The sequence below is a fragment of the Callorhinus ursinus genome, unplaced genomic scaffold (genome assembly GCF_003265705.2).
Source record: "Callorhinus ursinus isolate GAN/ISIS: 27379988/994484 unplaced genomic scaffold, GSC_fseal_2.0 scaffold2, whole genome shotgun sequence".
Lineage (NCBI taxonomy): Eukaryota > Metazoa > Chordata > Mammalia > Carnivora > Otariidae > Callorhinus > Callorhinus ursinus.
In genome coordinates this window covers 96,598,674-96,618,586 of record NW_027397064.1, presented here as the reverse complement: position 1 = coordinate 96,618,586, position 19,913 = coordinate 96,598,674, and the positions used below count along the sequence as shown (strand labels likewise).

The window sequence follows — 19,913 nt, the reverse complement described above, 5'->3', positions numbered from 1 at the left end:
GAGATTGCAGCAACATGAAATGTGTATTTCCTAACACAGGCAGCAAAATCAAATTAAGACTAAACTTTTCTTAGAAGTTAAAGTCTTGGAACGTTTATTTCAATACCTTCAGCACTAAGCATGTCTGTATGGATGAAGAGTTCAGGGTATGAACATATAATAAAATATAGAAAGATGAGTAAACACAATATCCAATAGACTTTTAAAATGACAAAACAATCTTTATGACTTAACACCATGTATACCAAAACTGAATTCAAGTGAAGACCAACCAAATTGTTCAGACTACATGTTTGGTCAGGTTCACAAATTGCTATTTAAATTCATGTAAAGAGAGCTGAAGATCTACGTTTTGGTCCTGACTTTGTTAGGATATGCTGAGTTACCCTGAGTAATTATATGCAGCTTTTATTTTTATTTACTGTTTTTTTGTTATAAAGTAGTATGTTGTAAATAGTTAAGATCACATCCAGTACATTTTAAGAATTTTCCTAACCAGTAAAACTTGATTACAATAGATGGAAGGAAAGTATTTTTGAATGAGTATACTTTCCTTGACTAGTCTATTGCATGGCAGAATTTCTTTTCCTACATGGTAGAATTTGAAACTGCTACACTAACAGCTGCTTATCTGTCCACTGGGGTGTGGAAGGAGGTGCCACAATAGAAGGTGAGTTTGACATAGGACATTTGCCTTAAACAATATTTGTCTTGCCTTAATCTGAAATTTACTTAATAGAAATTTATAGTTAGTGATGGTTTAGTTGTAACATATGGAGTTTGACCTTTTTCAAGCAATACATGCATAGTGATACATACTTTGGCTAAGGGCTTCTTGGCTAATTCCTTCTATTTCTCATTTTAAGATCCTTAGATTTCTTCTCATGGATGGATTGTTCTACACGCGGAATAACAAAATGACTCTTCTCATATATTTATTGCAACATGTGAGAAATAACATTATTTTTTTCCTATCAGAGAAATGTTTCTTGTCCATATCCCCGTCTTCTTCCATTAAGAATATCACTAATATCTGCAACTTTCTGATCCGTGGTTTGTTTACAATATAATTTTTGGCTGAACAGCTTTGTTTTTTCTGAGTTATAGGGAAGTGTTTGATATGGTCAAGGTTAGTTAGGCTTCTACCTACGTCCTTTCTTACGCTGGCAAAGCCAGTGTTTCTGGTGGTGGTTATGATAAGGCCTACCTGATAATATACACAAAATTAAGCTTATCAGCCAAATTCTCAAATTCTATTACTCTTCAACACTTGTGTTCATATACTTGCATTCATAGACCCTGTTCAGTGTTAAACGTTTTAGAAAAATTGCACTAATCCACTGGGATTAGAGATTATAGAAATGTGGGGTGCCATCCTGAAAAAGGGTACAGGTGGTATGATGATAGGACCAGATTGAGTTGAGCCCAGGTGTAGTGGCTTTAGACAATTTAGATAATTTCTGAGTCTTAGTACAACAACAGTCAAGTTTTTTTCTTTTGTTTAATCTAAGGGAAAATTCAGTTGCATTAAAAATGTTCTACTTTTCACAGTGGGTGGATCTTTCAGTTAATTCAGAATAAAAGGATTTGTACATGTAGACATTTGTGTGTGTGTATACCTGATTTCTTTCCACACACAGTCATGTGTATTTGTACATTGCATATAATACGTGTGTCCCTGTATGTGTAAGTTCTTTCTTCTCCTGCTTCCACAGATAGATAATTCTTCTGGCAACAAAACAAAACCAAGAGAATCTTACCCTGGTATACTCTTCTGGATTATAAAACTTGTGACATTGAAATTAGGTTTTTTTTAAGTCATTTTTTTCCCCAGTAGGTTTTCTTTATATTCAAAAAGCTACTGAAACAAGTAATTTGATGCTTTTTCTTGATCAGAATTTAGATCTCTGAATTTGGGAGGCTATTTCGTTTTAGTAAAATGGGATCTTTTTTATCCTTCTACTTCTCTACTCAATCTCTCCCCTTTCCTTCTATTTTTTTTTTTTTTTTTTTTAAAGAATAGGCTTCCTCATATCAGGATCAGTTTCTGACCTATTTTTCCTTGTTTTGAAAGGAATTCAGTTAGATTTTGTTTATTGATTTCTCTTGAATAAAAGCCAGAGATTGAATCCTTAGTATGATACGAAAACTGCATAACAATTATCATTAGAGCAATGAAGAGAAAGCAGAATCCAGTTCATTAAATCACGTTATTTCTATTGTTGTAGGAAGCCAAAAAATGAAAAGCTTATCAGAATGCAGGTTGAGACACTGAACAGCATGGATATTAATGAGCCAGCTATATAACTCAAAAATGGACTGTTAGTATTATCTACACAAAATTAACCTCAGGATAAACATCTTAGCACATGAAAATATTGGAAGAGAACCAACAGAAAAGGGCCTCAGGGATATCTCACAGAAATGGTGCAGTAAAATGGGAGCAAGTTCCAATCTCCTAATCATCTCTGCTGTCAAGAGTCTTACTACATTAATTCTTACCCATTGGCCAGTTTCCATTTGGGATACCTTCTAACAGAGTGGCTGAGGAGGTAGAAAGAAAAGGGAGTTTGGTGATATTTACTTTGAGTTGCTGGGAATGACTATATCATCACTGAGGTAGACCAGCATTTGATCCACTTCTTTGGATCTCTTTGGAGAGGGTCACAGTCAAACGAAAGTTTAGCACGTTGCATAAACAGATCAAGAACAGATAAACTGGCCTTATTCTTGATGAGTATGTAACTGTTAGGTAAATCTCCTATACAGCAGGTCTGCTTTAGATATTATAATACAAAATATTCTACATGTTGGCTTAACAAACAGGAATTTTCCAGATGAAAATAGGACAAAGCATGTATATCTTAAAAGAAGGAGCAGTTGACTATCTCAACAGTGTCTGTTTCTTCATTTTCTAATGGAGAATACAATTCAGCATTGGACTGTTGTGAAGGTTAACGTTGAGGCAAGCAATACATGGTCTACATATCAGGGATTAGAGTGGATTCCTAGTAGAGAAATGGATGATAATTACATGCAAACTTTGAATCTGCATGTTATCCTCAATAGGGCTTCATTTACCTTCAATAGTATTTGGTGGTTATATACTTTTTTTTTCTTTCTAACTACAGAATCTGGATTCTAGAAGTCAGTTTATCAACTGAAAAATGTGCCTGTGTAAACACAGGTGATACTAAGCTTACTTTATGTGTCAATTAAATAGAAATAATAATAACTATAGAGCTAATTAGGGACAATTATTAGAAGAACCACTTTACAGTTTAGTAAAACAAGACACAGGTAAAGCAGCTGTAAACCATAGATGAATAACCTACATCTTTGAAAGAACACAATTATTAAAGTAGACCTTAGTGAAATATTAATTCTCTATCTTTGGCATATAAATAATTACATTCTTAAAAAGAATTTATGATTCTTAGCTGGAATAAAGAATATAAGATTTTGAGAGTCTTATTTTTTTTTTTTTTTTTACCAAGTTCTAACTCTGGGCCTTTTCATAAATTTATACCATATCTTTTAAATGCTTTTATCTCTAAAATTGTTTAGGGAAAAGTAGTAAAAGTCCCAAAATGTATCCTTTGGCTAAGTTTTCACCTCCTGGTAGATCTCTACCAGGTGAGACTCTACCAAGCACTTCTGATTACAATATATCCTATTGTACTCACTGGACTATGAGAAAAAAAGTAAAATAATGTATAAGTATTATTAAGTATTATCTTGTAAACAGTATGATATATAGATGATTTTTCCATGATTATCCATATATATTAAGATTTATGTGTACATATATTTTTTAAAGATTTTATTTATTTATTTGACAGAGAGAGACACAGTGAGAGAGGGAACACAAGCAGGGGGAGTGGGAGAGGGAGAAGCCAGCTTCCCGCCGAGCAGGGAGCCCGATGCGGGGCTCGATCCCAGGACCCTGGGATCATGACCTGAACTGAAGGCAGCCACTTAACTGACTGAGCCACCCAGGTGCCCTGGTATTTCCACATTCTTAAAATGATGTCCCTTATCCAATAAATAATATTTTAAGATGCTCAATAATCAAATGTTAAAGAGAAGCACTGAAAAGATAACATGAAAAGCAATCATTATCGGGCATTATCCAGAAAGATTATTAGAGAAATGAGAAATGGACCTCACATTTTTCTGAGTGGGATACCACATGGCAGAGAAACTGATTCATTCGAAGGCTGAATTTAAACACATTATAAACTCTCAAATCATTTATATCTCCCTCATTCCCTATCTTGATTGAATTCATTCCCAATGACTAACTCAGGGTTGACTGATTTGTTTGACATGCATTCATTCATTCTGTCAATATTTCTGAATACAAATAATATTCCTGTCATTGTTAAGGCAAAACAATATAAAGGGAGTTCTTATAATCAAGGAGTTGACAATTAATAGAAAAGAAAGCAAAGCAAACATTGTAATCTGGTGTGGTTATATAATATAACAGAGGTGTACATTGAATTTGAAGAAATACACCTTAAAGTGTTATGGAGAAGTTTTCCAGCTGGCAAAAACAAACAAACAAACAAACAAACCACACACACACAAAAACAGGAATGATTGAGAAGTTGGTATTTTCCTGAATAAAGCAGTTGTTTTTTTTTTTTCCTTTTGTTTTTCAGTATCTAGGGACTGAATCTCTACTAGGGGGTAGGTGGAGTCAGATTAAATCAGGAGAGACACATTTTCAGATATGGATCACACAAAGTTCACCCTAGCATCAGAGTAGAAAAGCAACTAAAAGAAGATAGAGCAACAAACTACGGAAAAAGAAGGGTAGGTAGAGAGCAGGGTGGCAGATTGGAATTGACTCATCCAGATATGGTGTCGGCCTGTGCGGGGTTTCAAAAGAGTGTGGGCTCTTGGACAACCTCATTGGTTCAAAGATGAAGGCAAGACACTTGCAGTCCCATGAGCATGTTATCAAAATTTGAAACAATATCCATATTGTTTGTTGAAAGTATGTTTATCTGATGTTATCTTGATTGTTGGACATGAGTGGCTGAATAATTTCTCTCACTACATATGTATCAATCATATCCTGCTATTTAACAGAATAATTATATAGAAAAGAGCTGACAAACAGCTCACTTCCATCTAGATGACCACGTTTTAGTACTCTGGTATGCATGACATTGAATGAATGCTGAAACTATCTAGATAAAAATGAATCATGATCTCCAGTTAGAATGACTTAGTGGAAAACTAATAGTGACTGCATTCATCTACTTTCTGGACATCATCCATTTATTCACTCAACATGTATTTTGGAGTGACTCTTAACTGCAAAAGCTAACTGCTGTGAGACATATGGAATACATAAAGATTTTAACATTTCTATTAAGGTGCTGAAATATTCCATAAGCCATTCTATAAATTATTTTTCTCAATTATTCACTTCTAAACTGGATTTTCCTCCAGAAGTCTTGGTCCAAAATCTAGTGGGAGTCAGAAATTTCCCAATAAGCCTATAAAAGCATCCTCATAAAAATTGTCACTAGAAAAGTGACAATATGATTGATATGGTTCAGGATATATGGAGGGCCTTTGGACAGAAGGCTATGGCTCTAGAAGGAAACACAGATTTGGAATTGTAATAAGATACAAATGGACAGATGAGGGTGAAAAGTTTCAAGAACATAAGATTTGATGGGTGACCATAAATTTATTAGGATTTCAAGGAAGATGGATTCAGGAAGAAGGAACAAAGTCATAGAGGCATGCCAGAGTATGTGCATTCTGGACATTAATATGTTTCATAGTAACTGCCTCCCAGAGTTAGACATTTGTCAGGTGTAGCAATGATATGTTGAACATGAAAGAGTAGAAAATGGGAAGAGATGATTCCTTGCACTGAACTAAACTCCCCAGCTCCATACTGCTTCTCTTCATGGATATAGCAAACAAACAACTGTTCATTTTTAAATAACAGTACATCTGTCTGGATTGTGTCCTGCCAGGTTCTAGGCATTTAGGTTCATATGTATTTATCAAATAAACATCTGTAACTCTAAGCTATCTCCCATGTAATCTATAGTCTTGCACCATAAAGAATGACAGATTAGTCAGTAAGTTTTTATAGGGTTCCTCTATGCATGCCAGGCATTATGGAGACACACTTAGCAAATCTAAAAAAGGATTATAGATTTCAAGATGCTTATCTTTTTATCTCCCCCCAGCTATGGCATAGATTCTTGTACATAAAAGTGACATGTAAATGTGTTATACTAAATTACATATATATGAATAGAAAATAAAAATAACAAAAACAATTCAAGGTAGTAAATGCCGAAATGGATATAGATATATATAGTATACTTATAAAGATGAATATAGACTACTGGGTTCTTAAAGGCACCTTATAATGTTAAAGACTGGAGAAAGACAATTAAGCATCTGAAGGGAGAATAAAGAGTAGGAAAGAAAAAAGGTCATGACCCCATAGAGACCACTGTAAATGGAAGTCACTGAGATTTATCTGTAGTGGTGGTAATGCTTCACAGATTTTCTATTACAGTAAAATATTCTGTTGCCATTGATTTACTTTCAAGATCACAAAATTAGGTTGGGGTTTCAGAAAATATGGCCACAGAGAGGTCCTCAGGACCATTTCTTCTGAGGTTCCATAATGAAGATTTAGTAGAAAGGGGATTCCAAATTGTCAGAGGCTACTTTCTTCAAGGCCAATCTTCCTTCCAGCTACTCAGGTATTTGCTGCAGCCTGTCTCCAACTGATGCATTCATCATAGGATTTCCTGGATGTAAATCCATCTGTATAGGTGAAGAAAGGACTCACAGTCTGTCAGGTAAGTTGAACATGAAAGTCTGTCAGGTACTAGATACATTGCACAGAAGAGCAAAACAGTAGTGACACCAAAATCACTCAATCACCTCTTAGCCTAATTTAAGTAATAGTCACTTTATTATTTCTCACTGTCTCTTTGTCCATTTAGGAAAAAAAAAATTCAGTTATACTTTCTTTTTTACAGTGGGGATACCACTTGTTACTGAAGACAGAGTTTAATCTTAAGAGAAAAAAAAATGCCTTTAAATTATAAGCAACCTGCAAAAACACATTAAAAAACACTTAAGCTGTTCTCACCCATATAGGTTTACAAGCATAAATATTTTAGAAATTATTATGCATCTTAAAACACTAGACCACTTTATAAAAATGAAGTCAAAAAAGAAAAATCCTGTTTGGTTTAGTAAATCATGTTCTTTTTTTTTCTTTTTTTAAAGATTTTTTATTTATTAGAGAGAATGAGATAGAGAGCATGAGAGGGGAGAGGGTCAGAGGGAGAAGCAGACTCCCCGCTGTGCAGGGAGCCCGATGCGGGACTCGATCCCGGGACTCCAGGATCATGACCTCAGCCAAAGGCAGTCGCCCAACCAACTGAGCCACCCGGGCGCCCAGTAAATCATGTTCTGTAAAACTTCCAAGAATTTACCTCTGAAAACGAAGGAGTTTGGATAAAGTAAATGAATATTTGCTATGATTGGCATATACAAATAAAAATACTTTCATTTTTCCCTTATCAACCAAAAAAATAGCAAAGTAAATTCCATAGGCTTGACTATGTTTTTTTTAAATCTGTTTTCATGATGAATGTGTATTACATAACTATAGGTGCTAAATTACATATTACATAATTCTATCAATAATTTAAAAAGTATTTGTTTTTATTTTTTGTTGTATATTTGAAAAACCAAACAGCTTTCAAAGAAAATAATGCCTACGAGATCATCTTTCTCCATTATTTTTTTCCATAATTTGTAATGGTCTTTGATATTTTTTGAACTTTTTCATTTTAATTCTAGTACAGTTAACATACAGTGTTACATTAGTTTCAGGTGTATGATATAATGATTCCTCAATTCTGTACGTTACTCAGTGCTCATCATGTAAGTGTGCTCTTTAATCCCCATCACCTATTTCACCCCTCCCCCCACCTACCTCCCCTCTGGTAACCATCAGTTCTCTCTAGTTAAGGGTCTGTTTCTTGTTCTCTCTCTCTCTCCCCACCCTCTCTTTGTTTTGTTTCTTAAATTCCACGTGAGTGAAATCATAAGGTATTTGTGTCATTCTCTAATTGACTTATTTCGCTCACCATTGTCCTCTCTAGTTCCATCCAAGTTTTTGCAAATGGGAAGATTTCATTCTTTTTTTATGGCTGAATAATATCCCATTGTATATATACACCACATCTTCTTTATCCATTCTTCTATTGATGGAAATTTGCACTGCTTCTACAATTCGGCTGTTGTAAATAATGCGGCAATAAACATAGGGGTGCATATAGCCTTTCAAATTAGTGTTTTTGTATTCTTTGGTTAAATACCCAGTAGTGTGATTACTGGATCAGAGAGCATTCTATTTTTAGTTTTTTGAGGAACCTCCATACTACTTTACAGAGTGGCTGCAACAGTTTGCGTTCTCAACAGCAGTGCACGAGTATTCCATTCTCTCCATATCTTTGCCAACACTTGTTTCTTGTGTTGTAGATTTTAGCCACTCTGACAGGTGTGAGATGTTATCTCATTGTGGTTTTGATTTACACTTCCCTGATGAGTGATGTTGAGCATCTTTTCATGTGTCTGTAAGCCATCTGCATGTATTCTTGTGAGAAATGTCTGTTCATGTCTTCTGCCCAGTTTTTAATTGGATTATTTGTTTTTGGGGTGTTGAGTTGTATCAGTTCCTTATGTATTTTGAATACTATATCGGACATGTCATATGCAGATATCTTCTCCCATTCCATAGGTTGTTTTTTAGTTTTGTTGATTGTTTCCTTCGCTGTGCAAAAGTTTTTTATTCTGACTTAGTCCCAGTAGTTCAGCTTTGCTTTTCTTCCCTTGCTTCAGGAGATGTAACTAGAAAAATGTTGCTATGGCCCAGGTAAATTACTGCCTGTGCTCTATTTTAGGATTTTTTATGGTTTCAGGTCTCACATTTAGGTCTTTAATCCACTTTGAATTTATTTTTGTGTCTGGTATAAGAAAGTGGTCCAGTTTCATTCTTTTGTATGTAGTGGTCCAGTTTTCTCAACACCATTTGTTGAAGAGATTTTTTTTTTTCCATTACATATTCTTGCCTCCTTTGTTGAAGACTAATTGACCATATAGTTGTGGGTTTATTTCTGGGTTTTCTGTTCTGTTCTATTGATCTCTGTGTCTATTTTTGTGCCAGTGCAGTACTCATTTGATTACTACAGATTTGTAATGTAATTTGAGGTCTGGAATTGTGATGCCTCCAGCTTTTCTTTTTCAGGATTGTTTTGACTATTCAGGGTCCTTTATGGTTCCAAACAAATTTTAGGATTATTTGTTCTAGTTCTGTGAAAAATGCTATTGGGTATTTTGATAACGGATTTCATTGGGTTGTCTGGACATTTTAACAATATTTGTTCTTCCAGTCTGTAAGCAAGAAATATCTTTGTGTTGTCTTCAATTTCTTTTTATCAATGTTTTATACTTTTCAGAGTATAGGTCTTTCACCTCCTTAAGTTTATGCCTAGGTATTTTACTGTTTTGGGTACAATTGTAAATAGGATTGCTTTCTTAATTTTCTGTTTCTATTGCTTCATTATTAGTGCATAGAAATGCAGTGGATTTCTGTACATTGATTTTGTATCCTGCAACATTACTGAATTCATTTATCAGTTCTAGTAATTTTTTGGTGGAGTCTTGAGTTTTCTATATAAGTACCATGTCATTTTGAATAGTGTAAATTTTATTTCTTCTTTACCAAATTTGATGACTTTATTAGTTTTTCTTATCTGATTGCTGTGGCTAGGATTTCCATTACTATGTTGAATGAAGTGGTGAGAGTGGCCACCCCTGTCTTGTTCCTGATATTAGGGGGAAGGCTCTCAGTTTTTCACCATTGAGTGTAATTTTAGCTGTGGGTTTTTCATATATGGCCTTTATGATGTTGAGTTATATTCCCTCTAAACCTGCTTTTCTGAAGGTTTATATCATCAATGGATGTTGTACTTTGTCAGAATGCTTTTTCTGCCTTCAGTTGAAATGATCATATGGTTTCTATCCTTGCCCTTAATGTGATGTATCATGTTAACTGATTTGCCAATTTTGAACCACCCTTACATCCTGGGAATAAATCCACTTGATTTTGATGAATGAGTCTTCTAATGTATTGTTGGATTCAACTTGCTGATATTTTATTGAGGTTTTTTGAATGTATATTCATCAGATAATGGCCTGTAATATTCTCTCTATAGATGGATAGATAGATAGATAGATCTTTTATTTATTTTTATTTTTTGGAGTGTCTTTAGTTCATTATGGTATCAGGGTAATGCAGACCTCATAGAATGAATCTGTAAGTTTTCCTTCCTGTTCTATTTTGGAATAGTTTGAGGAGAAAAGGTATTAACTTTTCCTTAAATGTTTAGTAGAAGTCACCTGTGAAGCCATCTGGTCTTGAGTTTTGGGGAATTTTTTGATTACTGATTCAGTTTCTTTGCTGGTAGTTGGTCTGTTTAAATTTCTATTTCTTCCTTCTTCAATTTTAGTAGACTACACATTTCTAGGAATTTATCCATTTCTTCTAGGTTGTCCAAGTTGCTAGCATATAACGTTTCATAATATTCTTATAATCCTTTTTATTTCTGTTATATCAGTTGTGATTTCACCTCTTTCATTTCTGGTTTTATTTATTTGAGTCATTTTTTATGAGTCTGGCTAAATGTTTATCAGTTTTGTTTATCTTTTCAAGGAACCAACTACTGGTTTCTTTGATCTGTACTTTTTTTTTTAAGTTGTTATTTCATGTATTTCTGCTCTCACCTTACTATTTCCTTCCTTCTACTGGTTTGGTGTTTTGTTATTTTTATAGCTCCTTTAAGTGTAATATTGTGTTGCTTGAGATTTTTCTTGCTTTTTGAGGCAATTTTGCTGCATCCTTATCCCAAAGATTTTGGGTCATTATGTTTTCCTTTTCATTCGTCTCCATGTATTATTATTTTTTATTTCCTCTTTGCTTTCTTGGTTGACCCATTCATTGTTTACTAGCATGATATTTAGCATCTTTTTATATGTGTTCTTTACAGAATTTTTCTTGTGATTGATTTCTAGTTTCATAGCATTGTGTCAGAAAAGATTCCTGGTATGACTTCAATCTTTTTAAATTTGTTAAGACTTATTTTGTGGTCTAACATGTTGATCTATTTTGAGAATGTTCCATGTACGCTTGAAAAGAAGGTGTATTCTGCTAATTTTGGATGAAATATTTTGAATAGATCTTTTAGGTCTATCTGGTCCAAAATGTCATTCAAAGCCACTGTTAACCTTGTTGATTTTCTTTGTATGATCTGTCCATTGAGGTAAAAGTCCCCTACTATTATTGTATTACTATTGATTACTTCCTTTACGTTTGTTATTAACTGCTTTATGTATTTGGGTACTCCCAGAATGGGTGGATAAATATTTACAATTGTTATATCTTCTTGTTGGCTTTTCCCCTGAATGATTATATAGTGCCCTTCTCTGTCTCTTGTTACAGTCTTTGCTTTAAAGTATTTCGTTGAATATAAGTATTGCTACCCTGGCTTTCTTTTCACACACATTTGCATGATAAACACTTCTGCATCCCTTCACTTTCAGCCTGCATGTATCTTTAGTCTGAAATGAGTCTGTTGTATACAGCATATAGATAGGTCCTGTTTTTTCATCCATTTTTCACCCTCTGTCTTTTGATTGGAATGTTTAGTCCATTTTCATTCAGTGTAATTACTGATAAGTAGGTACCTATTGTCATTTTGTTACTTGTTTTATGGTTGTTTTTGTAGTTCTTCTCTGTTCCTTTCTTCTCTTGCTCTCTTTCAAGATAAGTTGGTTTTCTTTAGTGATATACTTGGATTACTTTCTTTTTTTTTTTTTTTGCATATTACTGATTTTTGATTTGTGGTTACCATTTGGTTTGTATATAACATCTTCTGTATATAGCAGTGTATGTTAAGTTTGAACTCATTCTTTACAACTTCCCACCTTCTAGGTATATGGTGTCATACTTCATATCCTTTTATTTTGTGAGTTCCTTGACTGATTTTTATAAATATACTTATTTTTAGTGCTTTTGTGCTTCCTACTTTCCTTACTCTAGCTTATGAAGTCTTTCCTTTCCAGAGTCCCCTGTAACATTTCTTGCAGGGCTCGTTTAGTGGTCATGAATTCCTTTAACTTTTGTTTGTCTGGAAAAATCTTTATCTTACCTTCTATTCTGAAGGATGGCTTTGCTGGATAGAGTATTCTTGGCTGCATCATTTTGAATATATCATGCCACGCCCTCTGGCTTGTAAGATTTCTATTGAAAAATCATCTGATAGCCTTATGTGGTTTCTTTTGTATGTAACTGCTTTCTTCTGCTGCTTTTAAAATTCCCTATCACTTCTTTTTCCACCTTAACTACTGTGTATCTTGGTGTGGACCTCCTTGGGTGGATTTTGTGTGGGGTGGGATCTCTGTGCCTAGGTTATCTGGATTTGTTTCCTTCCCCAGATTTGGGAGATTTACAACTATTATTTCTTCAAATAAATTTTCTGCCCCCTTTTCTTTCTCTTCTCCTTCTGTGATCCTATAAGGCAAATGTTATTACACTTGATGGTATCACTGAGTTCTCTATTTTCATTTTGAAAAAAAAAAAATGTGTGTGTGTGTGTATATTTATTTATTTATTCATTCCCCTCCCCCCATCTGCTCAGCTTATTTTCTGTTTTTCTGTTCTCTAGGTCACTGATCCGATCTTCTGCTTTGTCTCTTCTACTCTTTATTACATCTAGTGTATTTTTAAATTCATTTATTGTGCTCTTTATCTCTAATCGGTTCTTTTTTTTTAAATCTCATTGTCAGAGATGTCTTTTACTCTTAAGTCTGGTGAGTATCTTTATGATCATTACTTTAAATTCTCTAACAGGCTTATTACTTATCTCCATTTTGCTTTGGTCTCTTGCAGTGATTTTTGTCTTATTCTTTTACTTGGGTAAAAGACAACCCTGGTTGTCTCCTGAGAAGCTTTCATTGGTAGGGGTGGGGCCTGAAGTCAGACGAGTTGTCTGCCTCCAGCCTACTACTGGTTCTCTGACTGGTATGTGTGTTTATCTTTCCTCTCTCAGGGGCATGTGTCACTTTGGAGTGGTGCTGGCTACTCTGCAGGCTGCTTTCACACTGCCAGGGCTGCAGTGGCCTGTATGGGGTCTGGTCAGGAGTATACTGGAGAGGGTAGATCCACTGAAACACAGCATAGGGAGGCAGGGTGGTGGTGCTAGCAAGTTTTGAGTGCAGCTATTTTTTTGTAGGAGGGGTCCTGAGATGGTGTCTGAAGGGGTGGATCTGTGGAAGCTGATAATTTTAACTATTAAAACTACTAGTGCTAATAGTAACTATGCTTATGGTTATAATTTATTAAACACTAAGCCAAGTGTTTATGCTCCACCAAGTGCTATGGTGACACATCTTTAAGGTATCCCAAGTTATCATCTCCAGTTTATTTATAAGGAAGCTGATGCTTGGAAAAATTAAGCAGTGTATTATAAATCTTTGAGCTGAGATTTGAACCCAGGCCTACCTGACTCCTGAACTAGTACCTTTATTATCCTGCCTCTAAAACAGAGCTGATTATCCCTTTTCTAACAAGAGAAATTGTCTGTTACTAATCTGTATCACCCAGAATAAAGCTCATATCAGATGCCAAAACAAGTTGGTTAGTTTCTCTGACCCAGGGCTACAGAGAGAATCTGTAATTCCTGTCTACTTTTCACCCCAAAGTGTGACATTACTCTGGAGCCAGCGGACAGGCAAGTGATAATAATTGCCTACCTGCCCACCTGCATGAGTGAGGCAATGCTTCATGGGAGAATGCCTAAAAGGGTTCGTTTCCCTGAGAATCATCTGCCCCCCAAAGTGAATAACAAGAACAGCCTTTTTTCCCAAAGAGAGAGATGACTGAGACAGAATATAGGGTAAGAATTTTTTTTTCCTTTTTGTCTCATTTTAATGCCTTAAATATTTTCCCCAATAAATCACACACATACTTCAAATAGGAATTGAAGAAAAGTAGGTGAAAGAGAAGGGACAAAAGAAGGAACTGTAAAAGAGCAAATAAGAACTTCCGCAGGAAGTCACCAAGAACTTTCAAGGTCTTCTGATTATTTAGAGACAAAGGAGAAGGGTGTGGGCATGAGAAACTAGATGAAGTCAAGGCATTAACATTAGGAATAAATACTGGAATGTGGGGAAATATTAAGTATAATGTTTTCTGTATTTAGCTGCTTAAAATTAAGTGACAGATTGTTTCTATTAAAGAATCTACAGTCTGTAAAAAATAATGAACTGTAATCAAAATAATTAAAACAATCATGTGCATGGCACTTTACATGTTGTATTTCATATAATCTAAAAAGCAGCCTTAAAACATAGGCTGTGTTTTAAAGCTTGTTTTATATTTGGAGAAACTGAGCCTTAAATGAGGTTAGTTAAGTAACTTGCTTAAGGACACCGCTAATAAATTGACAAAACTGGAATTTAGAGCCAGGAACTTCGATTTCATAGATAGAACACTTATCCTCTATATTCAGTAGTCAACAAATAATGTTGTTTTCATTTCTCTTTTCCTAATAAGGTTCTGATATAATTTTAGACAACTTTAAGCATTGTCCTAGCAATGTATGCTGGCTGGGTTCTTAATAAGGAAAATAACCAATAACTCTCAGGAATAAAATGCTACATCAGTATCAAGTTAGTCAACCATTAGATGTTAGTGGTCTCTGTGCCCAGTACTATTTCAGAGTTTGATCTCATAGAAAGTATGAATGAATTCAATTCCAAAGTCAGCTCTAAGTTGGAAAAAACTAAAAGGTTTTCTGAGCATGGGAGGTGCTTCCTGCCGGCCATGAATCCAAGAAGGAAAACTGGCAGGAGTGATATAAATATAACCAATGGTTTCAGCAGTGGAAATCAGTGTTTCCTCAATGTTGAATAAGCAACTGATAAAAAGCATTGGGCCTGACTGTGACAACATAGATGCATCTTAAGGACATTATCCTAAGTGAAATAAGGCAGTCACAAAGGTCAAATACTGCATGAATCCACTCTCAAAAGGCATCTAAAATAATCAAACTCCTAGAAGCAGAGAGTAGAATGGTGTTTGCCAGGGGAGGGGGAAATGGGGAGTTGTTATTCAATGGGTATAAAATTTTAGTCATGCAAGATGAGTTAAGTTCTACAGATTTGCTATGCAACACTGTGCCTATAGTTAACAATACTCTATTGTGCATTTAAGATTTGTCAAGAGAGTAGATCTCATATTAAGTATTCTTACAACAATTAAAAAAATTGCTCTTATGAATGCAGCATAACTTTGATATGACAAATATATTGCAAAGAAAGAAAGAGACCAATATTGTATATGAAAACAAAACAAAAAAAATGAGCATAGGGCTTGAGTAATTGCTAAACAGACATCCATAAGCCAAACCACATGTGTCACTATTCCCAGCAGTAACATTGAGTTCAACTTGGGAGGTAAGAAGTACAAACAAATTCCACATCCCTCCCTATTGTTTTGTGGTGATGTCTTTGATGAGCTTTTACCACTGACAGCTGCACAGTTAACTACACACATAGGACTTCTTTTGTTTTTTAATCAGAATGCTGTCATGTGAGGCATCAGAAAAATTATAAAGCCTTTAGATTCCTTCATTTCAAAAACAAGTAAAATACTTACATTATTAACAGAAGAGCATACTGGTTTCGGTCCGTAAAATCTTTGGGAAAGGACAACTGTAAAGGAAGTTCTTTTAAAGAAAGAGCAAAATATTAAAGATGGAGAGTCATTTACATGTAAAACTATAAGATGCAGAGAATGTTGTTCTTAAATAACATAGCATGCACAAAACTTTACCATAGTCGTCAATATGAAGCATTTTAATTTCTGACTTTACTATCTTCTTCTTCAGGATAGTTTCCTTCAGCATGGAATTGCTTTCCAATATAAAATATTCTATAAATCAAAAAAGTTAATTTAATTTACTATGTGTTGATCAGGAATCAGTCCAACACAACAAATAATCATCCAGTGATTATCATTTGGCAAGCACTGTGTTAGGCACTGATTAAACTCTCATAATTTGTCTCCTGGCTGGATTACTACAACAGTTTTCTAACTGAGCTTTCTTATTCCAGTGAAATGTTCTCTATTTGCCCTATTCTTGGAATTAGCATTTACATTTTCAAAATGCAAATCTGATCGTTACTACTCTGCTTAAGAATATTTAAAAGAATACAGACTTATCTAGCACCCAGTAAGATGACATTTACCATTCTGGGATTCCAATACAAAATTATGAGGCATGTAAAAAATCAGGAAAATATTACCTATAATGAGTACAAAATATAATCAACAGAAATAATGCAAATGATATAATCGACTGGCAATACCATTAAAAAAGGGAATATAATTATATCCCATGTGTTTATTAAGGTGAAAAAAATAGGCATGAGGATATTGAGAAATATGAATGAAATTTTTTAAAAAGACGCAAGTTAAAATACTTAAAAATAACTGCAAAATCTGATATTCATAAAGACAATCTAAGATGAAAAATACTAGATGGGATTAATAGAATATTAGGTACTGTAAAAGAAATGATTAATGAATTTGAGAATATGGCAATGGCCAATATTAAAAAAAATCAAAAAACAAATTGACAAAACATGAAACAAACATCATTAACTTGCTGGAATTTTGACTGATATACTAAATCTATAAATTTATTGGGAGATTTGACATACTGAAAAAAGTGAGCCCTCTAATCCATAAGTATGTATGTATATCCACTGTGTCTTTAATTTCTCTCAATCTTGGGAGAAAACAATCAGTCTTTCAACATTAAGACATTATAGTGTCAGTTGTAGTATTTTTATAAATTATGTTCATCTAATTAAGAAATTTCCTTTCTAGTTATTATTAATATATTGCTGTGTTAACTGTTTTCCAATTTTATCAAATACTTCTAAATCCTCAGAGTTAACAGTAAAATAAAGTGAATTGCATTGATTGATTGCTGAATGTTACAGCAATCATGGAATCTTCAGGTAAACCCCATGTACTCATAATATATTATCCTTTTATAAATGGGCAGATTTTACTTGCTAGTATTTAGTGAACTTTGTATCTATATTCATTAGAAAAAAAATTAAAGATTTTATTTTTTTTAAGTAATCACTACATCTAACATATGGCTCAAACTCACAACCCCAAGATCAAGAGTCTCACACTCTACCAACTGAGCCAAATAGGCACGTGCTGCCCCCTTTTTTATTTTTACCCTTGTAAGGTTTATGCTGGATCTGGCATCTGGAATGTTGGGCTTATTTTTTCTGAGATTTTGTGTAAGTTTGGTGTAAATATTATTGAATATTGCACAGAATTCACCACTGAAGCTAACTGGAATTTTCTTTGTGGGAAGAATATTAGTTGAAAAATTTTTTAGTAGGTAATATTTATATAGTGTATTTCCTCCTGTCTGGTTGTTTAGCAATTAATGTCTTTTAAGAAATGTACCCACTTCATCAAAAATGTGAAATTTGCTACCATAAAATTACTTATAATATTTCATTACTATCATTCTAATGTGTGTAGGATCCATTATTAACATTTGCATTTCATTAATGAAAATAGTGATAGTGTACATTTTCTTTGATGAGTTCTATATAGAACTTTATAAATTTTATTGATCTTTAAAAAACTTCGCTTTTATATATTTTCTCTCCTGCTAGTCCACTTTCTTTATCATTTATTTCCACTCTATTATTTCCTCCCTTCAACTTAATTTGCTCTTCTTTTTCTATCTACTTAAAGTTTTCCTTCTTTAAATAGCAAGATTTTAGAGCAAATTTCTAGTCAGATTGTAAGGTACCTCCAAATTTGAATTAGTTATATTTTCATTTTTCTGTGGCTCAAAGTATTTTCCTAAATTATTCTTTTATCTATGTATTATTTAGAACTGCAAGTCTGATAACAAAACATTCTCAGCATTTCTTCTGTATTCTTTATTTTGCCTTCACTTTTGAAGGCTGTTTTCTAAGATCATTTATTCCAGGTTGAAGATTATGTTGTCTTCTCCATCATCAATTAATTAACTTTAATTCCAGTATACTTAATGTACAGTATTATATTAGTTGCAGGCATGCAATATAATGATTCAGCAGTTATTCAGTGCTTGTCATGATAAGTGCACCCTTAATACCCTTCTTTTTCACCCACCCCATCTCCCACCCACTGTCTTCTGGTAGCTGTGTTTGTTTGTAGTTTTTGGTTTGTTTCTTCCCTTTGTTTTGTTTCTTAAACTCCACATATGAGTGAAATCATATGGTATTAGTCTTTCTCTGACTGACTTCGCTTAGTATTATATTCTCTAGATCCATCCATATTGTTGCCAATGGCAAGATTTCATTATTTTTTATGGCTGAATAATATTCCATTGTGTGTGGGTATATCACATCCACTTTATCCATTCATCTATTGATGGACGCTTGTGCTGTTTCCATAATTTGGCTATTGTAAATACTGCAATAAACAGAGGGGTGCATGTAGCCTTTCAAATTAATGTTTTTGTATTCTTTGTGGAAATATCCAGTAGTGTGCTTCCTGGATTGTATGGTAGTTGTCATTTTAATTTCTTGAGGAACCTCCATACTGCTTTCCAGAGTGGCTGCAACAGTTTGCATTCCCACCAACAGTGCATGAGGATTCCATTTTCTCCACACCCTTGCCAACACTGGCTGTTTCTTGTGTTGCTGATTTTAGACATTCTGACAGGAGTTAAGTGATACTTCGTTGTGGTTTTGATTTGATTTGCATTTCTCTGATAATAAGTGATGTTGAGCATCTTTTCATGTGTCTGTTGGCCATCTGAATGTCTTCTTTGGAGAAATGTCTGTTTATGTCTTCTGCCCAGTTTTTAAGATTGAATTGATTGATCTGACAGAGAGATAGAGAGAATGAGCACAAACGGGGACATGGCTGGCAGAGGGAGAGAGAGAAGGCGGCTCCCCACGGAGCAAAGAGCCTGAATCCTGGGATCATGACTGGAGCTGAAGGCAGACGCCTAACGGACTGAGCCACTCAGGCACCCCGTCTTGCCCACTTTTTAATTGGGTTATTTGTTTTTGGGGTGCTGAGTTAGATCTTTATATATTTTGGATACTAACCCTTTATTGGATATGTCATTTGCAAATATCTTCTCCAATTCTGTAGGTTGTCTTTTAGTTTTGTTTCCTTCACTGTGCAGAAGCTTTTTATTTTGATATAGTTCCAATAGTTCTTTTTTGCCTCTGTTCCCTTTGCCTCAGGAGACATAATTAGAAAAATGTTGCTAAGGCCAATGTAAGAGAAATGACTGCCTGTGCTCTATTCTAGGATTTTATTATTTCATGGCTCACATTTAGGTCCTTATTTTGAGTTATTTTTGGGTCTGGTGTAAGAAAGTGGTCCAGTTTCATTCTTTTGCATGTAGTTGTCCCATTTTCTCAACACCATTGGTTGAAGAGACTGCCTTTATTCAAATGCATTAGCTTGCCTCTTGTTGAAGACTGACTGATGACCATATAATCATGGGTTTATTTCTGGTCTTTCTATTCTGTTCTGTTGATCTATGCATCTGTTTTGTGCCAGTACTATATTTTTTTGATCACTACAGATTTGTAATATAACTTGAGGTCTGTAATCGTGACACCTCCAGCTTTTGCAAGACTGCTTTGACTGTTTGGGGTCTTTTGTAATTTTATGCAAATTTTAGGATTGTTTGTTCTAGGTCTTTGAAAAATGTTGTTCATATTTTGATAGAGAT

The 19,913-nt window shown here is 34.4% G+C and overlaps 1 protein-coding gene across 7 annotated transcripts in view; it reads right to left on the bottom strand.

The window, feature by feature from the left end:
• Positions 1-19,913, bottom strand: part of DPP10 (dipeptidyl peptidase like 10) — a 691,476-nt gene that overhangs the window by 30,305 nt on the left and 641,258 nt on the right. For all 7 annotated transcript variants that reach the window (XM_073884902.1, XM_073884889.1, XM_025857215.2 and 4 more), the window contains 2 exons: positions 15,965-16,063; positions 15,788-15,857 (listed from right to left, as the gene is read on the bottom strand). In XM_073884902.1, coding sequence (XP_073741003.1) covers positions 15,788-15,857; positions 15,965-16,063 — 169 coding nt within the window. The remainder of the gene's footprint in view (positions 1-15,787; positions 15,858-15,964; positions 16,064-19,913) is intronic.